This window comes from Tamandua tetradactyla, chromosome 5 (genome assembly GCF_023851605.1).
Source record: "Tamandua tetradactyla isolate mTamTet1 chromosome 5, mTamTet1.pri, whole genome shotgun sequence".
Taxonomy (NCBI): Eukaryota; Metazoa; Chordata; class Mammalia; order Pilosa; family Myrmecophagidae; genus Tamandua; species Tamandua tetradactyla.
Window position 1 is genome coordinate 56,840,971 of NC_135331.1, and position 15,432 is coordinate 56,856,402.

The following is a 15,432-nucleotide window of genomic DNA, read 5'->3' on the forward strand; positions in this document are numbered from 1 at the left end:
GCACTTTTTGTGCAATGGTTTCACCTCCAGGAGAAAGATTCTTTTCCTATTCCTTCTCCAGGAATCTTGATCTGCTCTGTTTTTGTTTTGCCTCTGTAGCTTTTTATACTCTTTTCATTGTCTCTAGTTGTTTTTGCATGGAGGACAAATTCTGGGTGGAGGGTCATCCAGGGAGGACTTTCCAAGTCAGTATTGCACAGCCAAAACTGGGTCAAGGACCCATGAAATGGGCACGAACCAGGTCCAAAGTGCCCTGGGGAGGGGATCAGGAAAGGCACCAAAGTCTCTTTGATGGCTCCTCTAATCTGTGCTTTCCTGACCTGTCCTCTTCAGCTAACCGTTCCTCAGAACCCTGAGGAAGCGCTGCGCTTTTATATCTCCACTGCCTCCACCCCTGACCAGGGCAAGGTTAAAATAATGACTGCTACTAACCTTGTCCAGGGTGGGTTGAAACAGCAACTCAGAGCTGGGACCCAGTGATCTGAACTTGCCAATCAAAAACCATGATCAGTGATCCAGTGCACTCAACCCTGTTCTTGGGGAAGAGCATTTTTATGTCCCTGTCTCCAGTGAGCCAGCCAGGGACTTGTACCCTAAAGTAGTCCACCACGAGAGTGGGGGATGGGTGACGGCAGCCACTGCTTGGAGAGAGCAACTCTGTTCTTTTCTCTAGTTTATCATTCTCTTCTTCCCACTCTTCCCTGCATGCTGTAAAGTTTTCTTCTGGCCTCTGGAGCCCTGGAACAGATGTTTCCACATTTCCTGCTTGTATAATAGACATTTTGGTGGAAGGGCTGAGTCTTGGGGCTCCTTAGTCCTCTTCCCCAGAAGAGGACTTCATTCTCTTTTTATGCACTGATGTAAATATTAATAACTGGTAAACTAAGGGAAGGTATTTTATCAAGAAAGAATGAATCAACAACTAGCTAATTATAAGAAATTAAGCTGTCCTTTCTTCCCATGATTAATATCAGAAAAGTTAAAGCATTCCTTTAAATTTTTTCCATAAAATAATAAAAATGTTAAGTAAAACCAGTACTTTGATTACAATTAATGTAGAACCCAATTTTTATCTTTGAACATCTGTAGTCTTTTTATGTTTAATTTGATAAGTTAATTACTGAGTCTTACATCTACTGTGTTTGAATCCCAGCTGTTAATTTTGATTAGTAAAAATTTTTTAGCATGCTCCAATTAAAAATTTATTAAAAATTTGCATTTTCTTTTCTTCCAAAGAATACAATATACTGAGACACAAATTTAGATACAAGCTCAGCAGGTGCCATGAGAACACATTTCACTTGCCATCAGGATTGCTATAACAATAACTATAATTCATTGACTGTTTACATATGTCAGGCATTGTGCAAGGTACTTCACTTATATCATGATTTAAATTCATAACGGGAGGTGCTAAAGATTATTAACCCCATTTTACAAATGAGAAAACTGAGGTTCAGAAAATTTGAGTGTATCTCAAGTTACATGGGTTGCAAGTGGAAGATCCAGGAGGCAGATTCAACCTCCCTGAGTTCAGAGTTGGTGCTATTAACCACTACACTTCTCAATATGCAGCATACCCAGCAGTACCAGGCAGAATACTGTGTCATTAGAGATTGTGGCTGTAGTTGTATAGCATCATATCAGCATCACGATTTTTTTCACAAGCTAAATAAGGTGGTTATTAGTTGTTATATGCTGTTAAAAGGAACTACTATTAAAAATAGAATAGAATCTGTGCTGGAAATCTATGATGACTAAAGAATTATTTGTGGGAGTGCAGAAATGTTTCATGGATAAACCCTGAAATGCTCAACAAAAATGACTCAGAATTTGGTTTCTTCCATTTCATTCAGTTAATTCCTTCATAATCAAGTGTGCTTTTTCCTAGTCTGGCATCATTAACTATAAAAATGGAAAAATAGTTATTTAAAATATCTAGTAAATCTTGTCCAAAGTTGAAAAGAACCCCAGAATGGGTTTATACTCAGCATAAAAATGAGAACTAAAGTCTAACATTAAAACTAAATACCCAATGCATCTAATGTCTGAAGCAAGGAAAAATTAGCAAATTCCTAACCTAGGATTCTGTTTATATTATTGTGGTAGATTATAACTGTTAGGACTTCATACAGAACAATTTAGTCATTTAGTTGTGCTGGTGGAATCAGTCTACCTGGGTTAATCTCTGGACTCTAGATTTATTAACTATGTAGCCATAAGCAAGTTACTTAACTCCTCTAAGACTTTTTTTTTTTTCTCTATAAAGTGGGAACAATACCCTCAGAAGGCTGTTATAAAGACTAAGATGGTGCATAGAAAGCACTTAACTTGGTCCTAGGACATATAAATGTATTTCAAGTGTCAACCTACACATATTTCGTACACTAGGTTCTTGCTATAAAATTCAAACACATTTGTGGAGATTTTCCAATTAATCATGGGCATTAAATTATTTAAATTAAGAAAAATAAAAACATAAAAACAAAAAGCAAGTGCACATTCAAAAAACTACAAAGTGGTCTTAATGACTGATTTTGGCAGAAGTGATACACTGTGGGGACAAGGTTGGGTAGGAAAAGAGAAATGGGGTTGGAACAAGCAAGGAAGGTCTAGGAATGCCAGGCTAAATAAAATTAGAAGGGTTGATAATGTGGATATCACTTGATGCTGAGAAAGTGTAGTGGGAGTAAAGGAATAAGAGCCAGAATAATAGGACACTGGAGTCAGAGACTGGGATACTAGATCTTAGAAGCTTATAGATGGGGTAGTTCTGGGTGATGATAAGGTTGAAGGAAGTGCAGTGCTGGAGGAATGGAAGTGCAGTGCTGGAGGAAAGGAATTCAAGGATGCAGTAGAGGAAGGTACAGGGTGCTGGGGAATAAAAGTTAGGGAAGGTAAATGAGGGCCAGTTTAGCCAAGAAAGCAAATGAACTGGCCCAATGGACATTGAAATCTGTCTCATATATGATGGAAATGAAGTCTGATATAAAGGTGTTTACATAAAGATTTCTAATTTTTAACCTGAAGAGAAAACTAATGGAAAATAATCGTCATTAAATATTTACAGGACTATCGTGTATAAAAGGAATTAATCTTATTTACAGGACTTCAGAAAATAATACATAGAGGTAAAAAAAATCAAACTATAAATACATGAATTATCCAATCTATCCATCCACTCATCCATACACCTATTCACTCAGCATTAAAACAGATCTGAGGTTGTTCACCAAAAAAAAGGACAAAAGGGAAAACGTGGTTGGGAAAATAAGACCATGCTTTCATCCTGGGCTTTCTATCAAGAAATTCAAAGGAAAACAGATGAGTTTAAGGAATCACAGTGATTATAAGTAAAACCCAGACTACTTGCTTCAGAGAAGTACAAATCTTCAGGTACTGAGATTTGAGAGATCTTCTTGAGGGATCTGATAAAGAAACACTGTAATGTCAAGAATAACATATTCCATCTTCCTTGCACTAAATATGTTCCAGAGGGCTTCCACAAATGTAATGTTCAATATAGGTCAGCGGCATAACACTGTAATTAGCTACAGTGAAAGCAATTTTTTAAAGGGCCCAAACAATGTAGCACAGAAACAAAGCATCCATAACTTCTCATGTTTTGATTCAATCCCCAACAGGTTTAATTCTAGAGGGATGTATGACAATATGTTTACAGTTATCCTCTATAAATGTTATTTCTATCAATTAAATGTGTTTTAAAGTAATTTTTGTTGTTTTCTAAATACCAAAGGTGATGCTTATATACACACACACTGGAGAAAACTTAGTTTTAAAACCCACTCTTTATCCCACTACACCAAGATACACCAAAACAAAGGTATAACCCTACAGCCTCTTTTGTTCAAGTTAATTTTCAATTACTTAAATAATAAATACATCTTCCTTTTAAAAAATTTAAAACATTACAATAAAGTCCCCTCTAACACTTCAAACCTCAATCCCTGCCCACTCCTCCAACTCAATATTCAACCATTGCTTGGTGTGTATCCATCTAGATTTTTCTCTCTATACTTTTTACTGCATATAAATATAACCACAGTAAATATACTTAGTATTGTTAGCCACTGAGGTTTCTGTTTTTCTTAGTTATATGTATGTAGTTGTATGTATCATTCTTCAGTTTGCCTTTTCATTCATATTTATCATTTTCTTATTATATTCTTTCAATGAAGGTCTATGGGTGATACACTTTTAGAGTTTTTGTATGTCATTATTTATTTTCCCTTCACTTGTGAATGATTCTTTAGCTGGGTATAGAATTCTGGCTTCTTTCAGTGCTTTGAAGATATTGCTATTGTCTTTTTGCTTCTTTTGTCAAGAAGTCTGGTGACAGTCTTTTTTCTTTGTAGACATATTTTTTCTTTCTGGTAGATTTTGGGGTTTTCTTTTTATTCTTGAGGTCTTAGAATCTAACCATGCTGTCTGTGTGTGTGTGTGTGTGTGTGTGTGTGTGGTGGGGCGGGGGGCGGTGCTCCTTCAGTTTTAAAAAACACTTTTTTAAAAACTTTTAATTTAGAAATTATAGACTCACAGGAGTCTATAATTAGAGACTTCTGTGAGTTGATTATTAGACTCACAGGAAGTTGCAACAATAAAAAAATATACGGAAAGGTCCTTTGCACCCTTCACCCAGCATCCCTCAATGGTATCTTTTTTCCTTCAGCATTATCAACTTACAGAACTACAGTACATTATCAAAACCAGGAGACTGACATTGGTACAATCTAAAGAACTTAGTGTGATATCTCCAGTTTATCAAGCGCTTGTCTGTGTATCTGTGTGTGTGTGAGAGAGAGATGGGGGACGGTCTCTGAGATTTTATCACATGTAGTTTTGCTTAACCATCACCACAATCAAGATAAAGAACTGTTCAATCACCAAAGGGCTCTCTTATGTTTCCTGTTAAGAGCCTTATAGTCACACCTATCCTTTTCCCTTTACCAATCTTTAATACTTGTTCTTCATCTCTATAATTTTCTTATTTCAAGAATGTTATATAAATGGAATTATACAGTTCTAACTTTGTGAGATAGACTTTTTTTCACTCAGCATAATTAACTTGAGCTCCATCCAAGTCGATGTATCTATTGATCATTATTTTTGTTGCTGGGTAACATTCCATGATATGGATATGCCACGGGTTGTTAACTATTCACCCACTGAAATACATTTCAATTGTTTCTAGCTCTTGGCTACTATGAATAGAGCTACTGTGAACATTTGCATACAGGTTTTCATTTAGTTGATGGGTTGTATGGTGTACTGGTTTGCTAAAGCTGCCAGAATGCAATATACCAGAAATGGAATGGCTTTTAAAAAGGAGTTTATTAAGTCACAAGTTTACAGTTCTAAGGCCAAAACAATTGTCCAAACTAAGGTATCCAGAGAAAGATACCTTGACTCAAGAAAGGCTGTTGTCTGTCACATGGGGAGGCATGTGGCTGGCATCTGCTGGTCCTTGTTCCTGATTCCTTTGCTTCCAGCTTCTGAGGCCAGTGGGTTCCTCTCTAACCATCTGAGGGCCTTTACTTAGCTCCTATGGGTCATAACTCTGGGTTCTGGCCTGCTTAGTATCTCATGGGAAGGCACACGGCAGCATTTGCTGGGCTCTGAAGCAACTGTTCTCCAAACATGTGCATCTGAGGTCTCTCCAAAATGTTCCTCTTTAAAGGACTCTAGTAAATGAATCAAGACTCACCTTGAATGGGTGGAGTCACAGCTCCATCTAATCAAAAGCCACACCCACAACTGGGCATGTCACGCCTCCATGGAATAATCCAATCAAAAGACCACACACACAACTGGATGTGTTACATCTCCATGGAAACAGTCCAATCAAAGTTTCACCCCTAAAAATGGGTCTGACACCAAAGATTGGATCAGAGTTAAAACACAGCTTTTCTGGGGTACATAATAATTTCAAACTGGCCCATATGAGAAGTACATGCTTAGCTTTGTAAGAAACTGCCATATTCTTTTCCTGAATGGCTGTACCATTTTATATTCCCACTAGCAATACATGAGAAATCTCCACATTCTTGCCAGACTTTGGCATTATCATTTTTTTTGTATGCTGTATGGCAGGGGTCACATTTCATTCTTTTTTCCTGTGAGTATTCCCTTATTGCAGCATCATTTGTTGAATCTTTGTTTATTTGGTTTTTTCAATGGTTTGTTTTGCTTGTTTGCTTGGGAAGGGCATGGGCCGGGAATCGAATCTGGGTCTCCTGCATGGCAGGTGAGGATTCTACCACTGAATTACTCTTGCATCCCCCTTATCATTAGTTTTTATTTTAGCCATTCTGATAATGTGCAGTGATATCACATTATTGTTTTAATGTGCATTTCCCTAATGGCTAAGCTGTTGAACATCTTTTCATTTGTTTATTTGCCATCTGTATATCTTTTTCAGAAAACGTGTGCTCATATCTTTTGCCCATTTTCTAAGTGGATTTTAATTTTTGCTATTGAGGCTTTTTTTTTGTCTGTCACATAGTTTGTTTAACAATGGGCAACAGTATTAACAATAATCACTATACAGTGATTCAAAAGTTCATATGTATAAGTAATCAACTGTAACTGCATGATTTACAACAGTTGAGAGTTTTTGCACTCTATTTTAAAGTTTTATAGGAAGTGTGTATGTGTGTGTGTGTGTGTGTACAGAAGGGCAGAGTAAGGAGGAATAAAATAAGCAAAGAAATTTTGCATGTTAAAATCATCATTGTGGGAGGTCTCACTGAGAAGAAACATTTTGAGAAACAACCAAGGGAATGTTGCTCAATTTAAGTTTCTGCTAAACAAAATTCCTTTTTATAAGTTTATGTTATTTCTCTTTAATTTAATTTTTAACCTAATTTTAAATTGTTAATATACTGCTGGAATGCAATATTCCAGATACAGAATGGCTGTTAAAAAGGGAAATTTATTAAGTTGCAAGTTTGAATGTTCTAAGGCCATGAAAATGTCCAAATTAAAGCAAGGCTATAGAAATGTCCATTCTAAGGCATCCAGGAAAAGATACCTTGGTTCAAGAAGGTCAGTGAGGTTCAGGGTTTCTCTCTCAACGGGAAAGGCACATGGCAAACACAGCGACATCTGTTAACTTTCTCTCCAGGCTTCTTGTTTCACGAAGCTCCCCTGGGGGCATTTTCCTTCTTCATCTCCAAAGGTCTTTGGCTGTGTGGGCTCTGTAGCTTTTTCCAAAATGGTTTCCTCCTAAAGGGTTCCAGGAAGCAACCCCACCTTGAAGGGGTGGAGATACCTTGAAAAGGTAGAGACACACCTCCATGGAAATCATCTAATCAGAAGTTACCACCAGAGTTGAAGAGGTCACATCTCCATGGATAATCAAAAACCCCCATCCATCAATATTGAATGAGAATTAAAGGACATGGCCTTTTTGGGGTCACCACGGGATTCAAACTAGCATGGATGATGAAAGTGTACTGGAAATAGACAGTGGTGAAGGTTACCCAACATTGTCAATGGACTTAATGTCACAGAATTGAATGTTTAATACCACAGAATTATATGCTTAATAATGGATAAAATAATTTTATATTATATATAATTTTATCACAATTTTAAAAAATTAAAACAATGCAGAATTACTTTTGTATATTAACAATTTAAAATGAGGTTAAAAATTAGGTGAAAGAGAACTAACATAAACTCATAAAAAGGAATTTTATTTAGCATAAACTTTCATTGAGCATCAATCCCTTGGGTTGCTTGCTCAAAATGTATCTTCTTAGTGAGACCTTTCCTATTCACCCTACTTAAAATCGCATTCTTCCATTATATTCCTATCTCCTTTTTGTGCTTTATTTGTCTCCACTTTAAAATATCTGAAGTACCATATTTTAAAATTATTTGTCTACGGCCTTTGTTCTTCCATACGAACGTAAGCTTCACGAGAAGACAGGAGTGGATGTTCTGTTCACTGCTAACTCTCTATCACCTAGAATAATGCCCAGGCCACAGCAGTTGCTCAATAATGATTTGTTTAATAACTGAATTTTGCTCTTTGAAGTGTAAGTACTCACCAAGAATGAGGAAAAAGATTTTATTCAGGAAAAACAAGTGCCATAAAAAGTTGACTTTAATTATAATTTTTATTATAACTGTTTTTCTAATAATTTTGACTTAATATTAGACCTAGAAAATAATTTTTTTTAGTTTCATTGCAGCAAGTACTATCCAGTATTTTGTTTTAAATTAAGGACAAATCCATTATAATCATGAACCTATTGATATAATCCTTTAAAAAAACTACATTTTGTTGTAGATATTTGTACCTACCTTAAAAACACAGAAAATAAAAAGACTATTATTATGCTAATGGTAGATATTAAAAGGCAGAAAAAAAATAAACCTATAGGAAGTTGGCAATAGGTTCTACAATTCTGGGTAAATAAAAATGCAAATTTAATCCTCAAGCACATTATAAAGATTACTCAATCTCACTTTCTAGCATTTAATGCTAGACATGCGGAGTATCTTAGCTTACAAAAATTCTAACTTATTAATTTTTAGTTAAATGAGTGGTCTCTATGGTACTTACTGGTTTGCTTGACTTGAAAACAAGAAAATACACTTCAACTTGATATTTATAGCTTCTGGAATAGAATGAGTTGTTTTAAACTCTATTTTGGTGATAATACTTCCAAATGGATATAAGTTTACAACCACACTATACTCACCTTACTAGAAAAAGAATGTGTTACAGTCAATTGCATAGAATTATAATGTGTTTCTCCAATTAAAAAATTTAATACTATTTTTAAATATAAAAAAATTTAATATTAAAGTTGCTTTAAAGTAGAAAATCATTAGAGTAGAAGAGAGTTTTAGGTCATATGAATACTAGAAACATCTGAATAACTGAATTGTTCTACTATTTCAAAATGGTCATTCTATTTTATAAATCACTACATTAAAAAATACTGTGCACAATGCATGGTGAACATATATCTACTAGGTTGCCAATGGCCAAGCATGATGTCTAGCAGCTCAGGCCAAGTTGCAAGCCAGGGTAACTTCAGAGAAAAAGCCAGTAGATTAAAACACGACTTTATCAAAAGCTATATAAGGTTGTGAAAATCTTGTAAATTTTCTTGCCCAAAGGTTATTTTCCATAAGTAGGAGATACTGAAGATATATAAGTTGAAGAAAACGGTGGATCTTTTCAAAAGAGCTGCTGCATCCCCTTCTCTTTGGTTTCTGCAGATAGTCTTAAAAGAAATTGTGGCAAGTGTTTTTGCCACAAACTTATCAGCAGATCAACAAGGATTTTTTAGTAAAAAACACAAACCTACTTTTTTTTACTACTGCTTATTACCTTTTTTAGTCACTGTAAAAAATGTGTATGTTGTAAATTCTAATTTTTTCAGTATAAAAATTAACAAGGAAAATGTATTTGAGGAATTCATGTCTAAACGGTATTTATGTTACATTTCATTTTTCAGCAAGGTATATGTTTTCTATATGTGCAAAATGACAGATATTTGAAGCTATTCTTTAATCAATACTCAGTTTTTAACTAAAATAAGCCATTTTCTAAAATACGTTTCTATATGTGCAAAATGACAGATATTTGAAGCTATTCTTTAATCAATACTCAGTTTTTAACTAAAGTAAGCCATTTTCTAAAATACATTTGTTTTAAAACTTTATTTCTTACCATACCTTATGTTACATATTATATATCATACCTTCTGTTCCAAAACTTTTTTTTTTTTTGAATCATCACACTCACAAAATACCATTAATCTGTAACAGGGCCAGGTCCCAGGCATTCTGGATAAACAATCTTCTTTATTTGATACGTTTTTGAAGTATACAAAATATTTATATATACATACATACAAAAGCACTATATTATATCAATCCCTCCCAAAATGTATAAAATTATTAGGGTTAAACAAACCAAGAAGCAACTATTAATAGAATGTGAGACAAAAGCACATATAAATACCACATTCAGTATGATTGGGAAAATGACATATTTCATTATATTTTAAACACTATTAAAATAACATTAGAATTCATTTCATTTAGTGACAGATGTCAAGCATTTACTATTTTGCCTTGATATAATTGTGAAAATAATGTTTGATCACAATTCTCATACATTTATGGTATAATTATCTCAAAACGGCCAAGTTTGGGAATTTTGAGCTTTGTTCCCTGGCTTACAGCCTATAAAAGTGAATATTACCATAAAAATTGCTTTAAATTAAAAGAAAAAAATTCAACATTTTTAACAATATTGTTACACATTTTCACAAATCTATCTTCTTGTATTCTTGCTGTAAAAATAAACATTTGGAGTCTTTACAATTCGGAGGTCAAATAGAAATTAACCATAATGTAAACTTTCTTAGAGTCCAATGTTTTATTACCAGGATTAATATTTCTTTATACTGAAGATTCAGGGATAAAATAATGGGCAGAAAAGCTGTAATCTATAGAACACCACACAGGTGTATCAGAAAAATATTTTGCTATTTTGCTAATTATTGGACTAGAAAAATAGAAAAGATGGAATTACATCAATTATTTTGTGCTTACTCTTTTGGGGTATAATTTTAGTATTAAATACACAGCAAGGGCTTAAACTTAAAAGATTTTGCCTTTTTCTTTAGCAACTAAAACATGCTTATCTTTGTTTAATCAACATTAATTTCAAAAGACAAAACTTTTCTTAAAGGTAAGCATAGCATTTAATGCTTTATACCTATATTTTTGCTGGACTGGCTACTTGACGATCTCTCTCGTTCTTTAGCGATTTCCATCTCGATTTTTGCTTTGATTTTCTCCCAATCTATTTGTAGCTGCAATTAAAGAAAAGATTTTATATTGTATAAGACATTTTTGATGAAGCCAAAATAAAAAAGAATAAACAAAAATAGAATGTATGATTTCCAAAACATCAGAGAAAAAGAGGGCATCAAAGAAAGGTAGATTAATAAAGAAGAACTAATGCTCAGAAGACTTGAAGTAGGAGAGTGACATTACCAACATGACAATGTAAACAGCTACTGAAAACCTCTCCCCAGAGATTTAGCAAACAAAAGAACAATTCTCACTTCTTCAGAACTCTGGAGGAAGGTACAGGCTGGAGAAGCAACCCAAAAATGCTGAATCAAAGAAAGAGAAAAATATCAGGTAGGAAATTTCTGTCCCAAACCTGTGGGTTCTCCCTCCATCCCCCACTCAGTCTCATGCACCTCAGGAAGTACACAGAGGCAGCAGCTGGGATCCCTCACACCTCCCACGGGGGACACAGACTATAAAATCTCTCACAGTAGTGAGACAGATCCCCAACTATATTCAGACACAGAAACCCAAACCTACAGGGACCATGGGGGAGGGTGGAATATAAAAGGGCAACAAGGAGGAGTCTCCAAAATGGAGGAACAAGGAGGTAACTGCAAAATCTTCCCTAAAAGCAGCAAGTAGCCAGGCAGAAACTACCAAATCAACTCTGTGGGAACTCAGGGTACAGGAGAGGACACTCCAAAGCCCAGGTCAACAAGGTACAGGGAATCTGAGAAAACGTGGACAGAGACTGTGTCTCATACGTAAGTCATGATGTCTATCCCCCACCCTTGAGAGGAAGAGTAACTAGAGTCCTGATCCTTGTGTGGGCTGCAGACTAGGGCAGCTGGGGGAGTCCTCTACCACAAGTAAAGTAGGGAACACAACCCCACACTGAGCCAGATGTTGGCCGGTGAAGTGAGTGCACAGGAATCCCGCAGTATCAGCTCCAGTTAGTCAGACACTGCCAGGGCTTGAGGAGGTAAACAGCATGTGAGGACAATTAAGTCACTGAACAGTGCCATCCACTGGGAAGGCCAGAAAGTGTAAGGAACTGTAGGGCTTTTCAGAGGCTCTCCAGACCCTATCCCAGGCTCGTTGGAGCTGGTCTACACCCCCTGCATAAGCACATGGCCTTGTTCTGGCTGAGAAATATGGAAGACCCAACTGTCAAAGCAGTGCCCTAATACAAACCCAAACAACAACGAAACCCAGATGACAGAGACTTTGACCTTTAGACCAGATCTCTTAAGACAATCAGATGACCGGATATTGGCAAAAAAATCACACAGAATACCAAAACTCAAGAGAAATGGCCCAGTTGAAGGAACAGATAAAAAATTTAAAGGAGATACAGAATCTGTAACAACTAATCAAAAATGTGCAAACAAATATGCTGAATCAATTCAAAGAAATGAAGAAAAATGCACATGAAGAGATAAAGGATATTAAGAAGACACTAGAACAGCATGAAGAAGAATTTGAAAGAATATGTAGAAAAATAATAGACATTATGGACATAAAAGACACTGCAGTAAAATGAAAAATATACTGGAGAAACACAACAGCAAAATTGAAGAGAAAGAAGAAAGAATCAGCAAGTAGAAGAATGATCAACTGAATTTGAGGAAACAAAAGAATAAATGGAGGAAAAAATTTGAGCAGGGTCTCAGGGAAATGATTGACAAACAAAATATATGCACAAATATATGCATCATGGGTATCCCAGAAGAAGAGAAGGGAAAATGTCAGGAAGAATATTCAGAGAAATAATGGCTGAAAACTTCCCAACCCTTATAAAAGACAAAAAATATACAAATCCGAGAAGCCTAGCATACTCCAAAATTGGAATAATCCAATTAGAGCTACTCTACCAAGAGCTGAAGAGAAGGAAAAAATTCTGAAAGCAGTAAGAGAAAAGTGACTCACCACATACAACGGAAGCCAAATAAGACTAAATGCTGATTTCTCATCAGACATAATGGAAGTGAGAAGGCAGTGGTACAATATATTTAAGATAATGAAAGAGAAAAATTGCCAGTCAAGAATTCTCTATCAAGCAAAGCTGTCCTTCAAAAACAGGGAGAATTTAAAATATTCACAGATAGACACTGAAAGTGTTCTTTAATAGGAGACTATTCCTATGAGAATTAATAAAGAGAGTCCTGCCTGATGAAAAGAAAAGACAGGAGGGGGAGATCTGGAAGAGGGTACAGAATTGAAGAATATTAGTAAGGGTAACTTAAAGGATAAAAATAGAAAGAGAAAAAAATAGATGTAACAAATAAAAACCAAAGTATGAGATAGTTGAATCAAGAACTGACTTTACAGCAATAACCTTGGATGTTAATGGATTAAACTCCCCAATCAAAAAACACAGATTGGCAGAACGAATTAGAAAATATGATCCCTCTATATGCTGCTTATAAGAGATTCATCTTTGACCCAAAGATACAAATAGGTTGAAAGTGAGAGGATGGAAAAATATATTCCATGCAAGTAGTAAACAAAAGAAAGGTAGGGTAGCTATATTAAAATAGACTTAAAATGAAAAAATGTTTAAAGAAGGACACTATATAGTAATAAAAGGGGCAATTCAATCAAAAGAAAAAATAATCATAAATATCTGTATTCCTAATCTTGGTGCCCCAAAGTACATGTGCATACACTGACAAAACTGAAAGAAATAAAAGACAGCTCATCCATAATAGTGGGAGACTTCAACATACCACTCTCTCCAATAAACAGAACAACTAAACGAAAAAACAGAGAACCCAAATAATATGATAAATGAACTAGACCTAACAGACATAAATAGAACACTGTATCCCAAAACAGCAGAATACACGTTTTTCTCAAGTAGCTGATGCAACATGCGCAAGGATAGCCCAAATGCTGGGACACAAAACACTGGAATTATGTGAAGCACTTTCTCTGATCATAATGGGATTAAGCTGCATCAGTAAAAAATGGAGAATTGGAAAATACACAAATATATGGAGGTCAAACAACCCACACTTCAACAATCAGTGGGTCAAAGAAGAAATTGCAAGAGAAATCAGTAAATATCTGGAGATGAATGAAAACAAGAAAACAACCTATCAAAATCTATGGGAGAGGGATATGGCTTGAGCTGGAGGCATGCAGGGTCGGAGATGCTACAGACCCAGGACTCAGAGCAGCTTGGAGGCAGTAAATAATAGCTCTTTAAGTCTACAATAAAAAATGGCCTCCAATATAACTACAACATAAAAAATGGGAAAGAAGCAGAATGAAAAGAGCAAAAAAGTGGAAGAGGCAGAACCTGAAGAAGTTGTGGTAGAAAAAGCACTGGATGATGTATAATAAATCAGAAGGTAGAGTATTTCCTGAAGTGGAAGGGATTTACAGATGCTGACAATATTTGGGAGTCTGAAGAAAATTACCAATTGCCCAGAGATAACTGAAGCTTTTCTTAATTCTCAAAAAGCTGATAAAGAAAAAGACGGTACAAAAAGAAAATCTTTACCTGACAGTGAATCTGATGACAGCAAATCAAGGAAAAGAAATGCTGCTGACAAACCAAGAGGCTTTGCTAGAGGTCTTGATCCTGAACGCATAATTGGTGCCACAGACAGCAGTGGAGAATTAATGTTTCTCATGAAATGGAAAGATTCAGATTAGGCAGACTTGGTGCTGGCAAAAGAGGCAAACATGAAATGTCCTCAAATTGTAATTGCTTTTTATGAAGAGAGACTGACTAGGCATTCTTGTCCAGAAGATGAAGCTCAGTAATTGTTTGGATTGCTTTTTATACATATTCATGTATATATAAAATCTGGGTCTTGGTTTTTTTATTTATTAGTGTGAAGAATATCTATTCTAATGGAAATCAAGTTTGATATGTTTGTTTGGAAGTAGTATTCTTAGGGGAGTTGTTAGGTATTTGGGGGGTATTAGTTTTTGTTCAATATCACTGGTTACTTTGAACAAATAAAAGCTTTCTGTAATTGCTTCATTTATCAGAAAAGAACATTTGATACCCTGGTATATTATTTCCTTTGCATTAGAGAACAGCTTTTCTAGATGTGGGAAAAATTTCCATAGTAATTACTGAATCAGAACTTTTGTTTAGCTGCATATATGCCTAAGGAGATCATTCTGAGTTTATTGTGTGCGTGTTTATTTGTGTGTGTGTTTGTGTATGTATAGATACATATGTAATTTTTATTTTTAATTTTTTAATTTTTTATATATTTTTTGACAAAACATAACAACATACAAACTTGAACATTCTTAACATATGAAGCAGGGGATTGAAGTCTCCAATTATTATGGCAGATGTGTCTATTTCTTTTTTCAGTGTTTGCATGTATTTTGGAGCACCAATATTTGGTGCATATTTACGATTGCTATGTCTTCTTGTTGTATTGTTCCTTTTATTAATTCTTAGTGTCCTTCTTTGTCTCTTTTAATTGTTTTACATTTGAAGTTTAATTTGTTGGATATTAGTATAGCTACTCCTGCTCTTTTCTGATTGTTATTTGCATGAAATATCTTTTCCCAACCTTTCACTTTCAATGTAGGTTTATCCTTGGGTCT

General features: G+C 35.2%; 1 protein-coding gene and 1 pseudogene across 8 annotated transcripts in view; one reads left to right on the forward strand and one right to left on the reverse strand.

Moving 5' to 3' along the window:
- Positions 1-8,850: 8,850 nt before the first annotated feature.
- Positions 8,851-15,432, reverse strand: part of IFT80 (intraflagellar transport 80) — a 157,019-nt gene continuing 150,437 nt past the window's right edge. For 2 of the 8 annotated variants that reach the window (XM_077160915.1, XM_077160918.1), the window contains exon 21: positions 8,856-10,865. In XM_077160915.1, coding sequence (XP_077017030.1) covers positions 10,755-10,865 — 111 coding nt within the window. In that variant the 3' untranslated portion in view covers positions 8,856-10,754. Of the gene's footprint in view, positions 10,866-15,432 lie in introns of all 8 variants that reach the window. The other 6 variants (XM_077160923.1, XM_077160922.1, XM_077160920.1 and 3 more) reach the window with 6 other exon arrangements.
- LOC143682451 (chromobox protein homolog 3 pseudogene) lies at positions 14,077-14,625 on the forward strand (annotated as a pseudogene).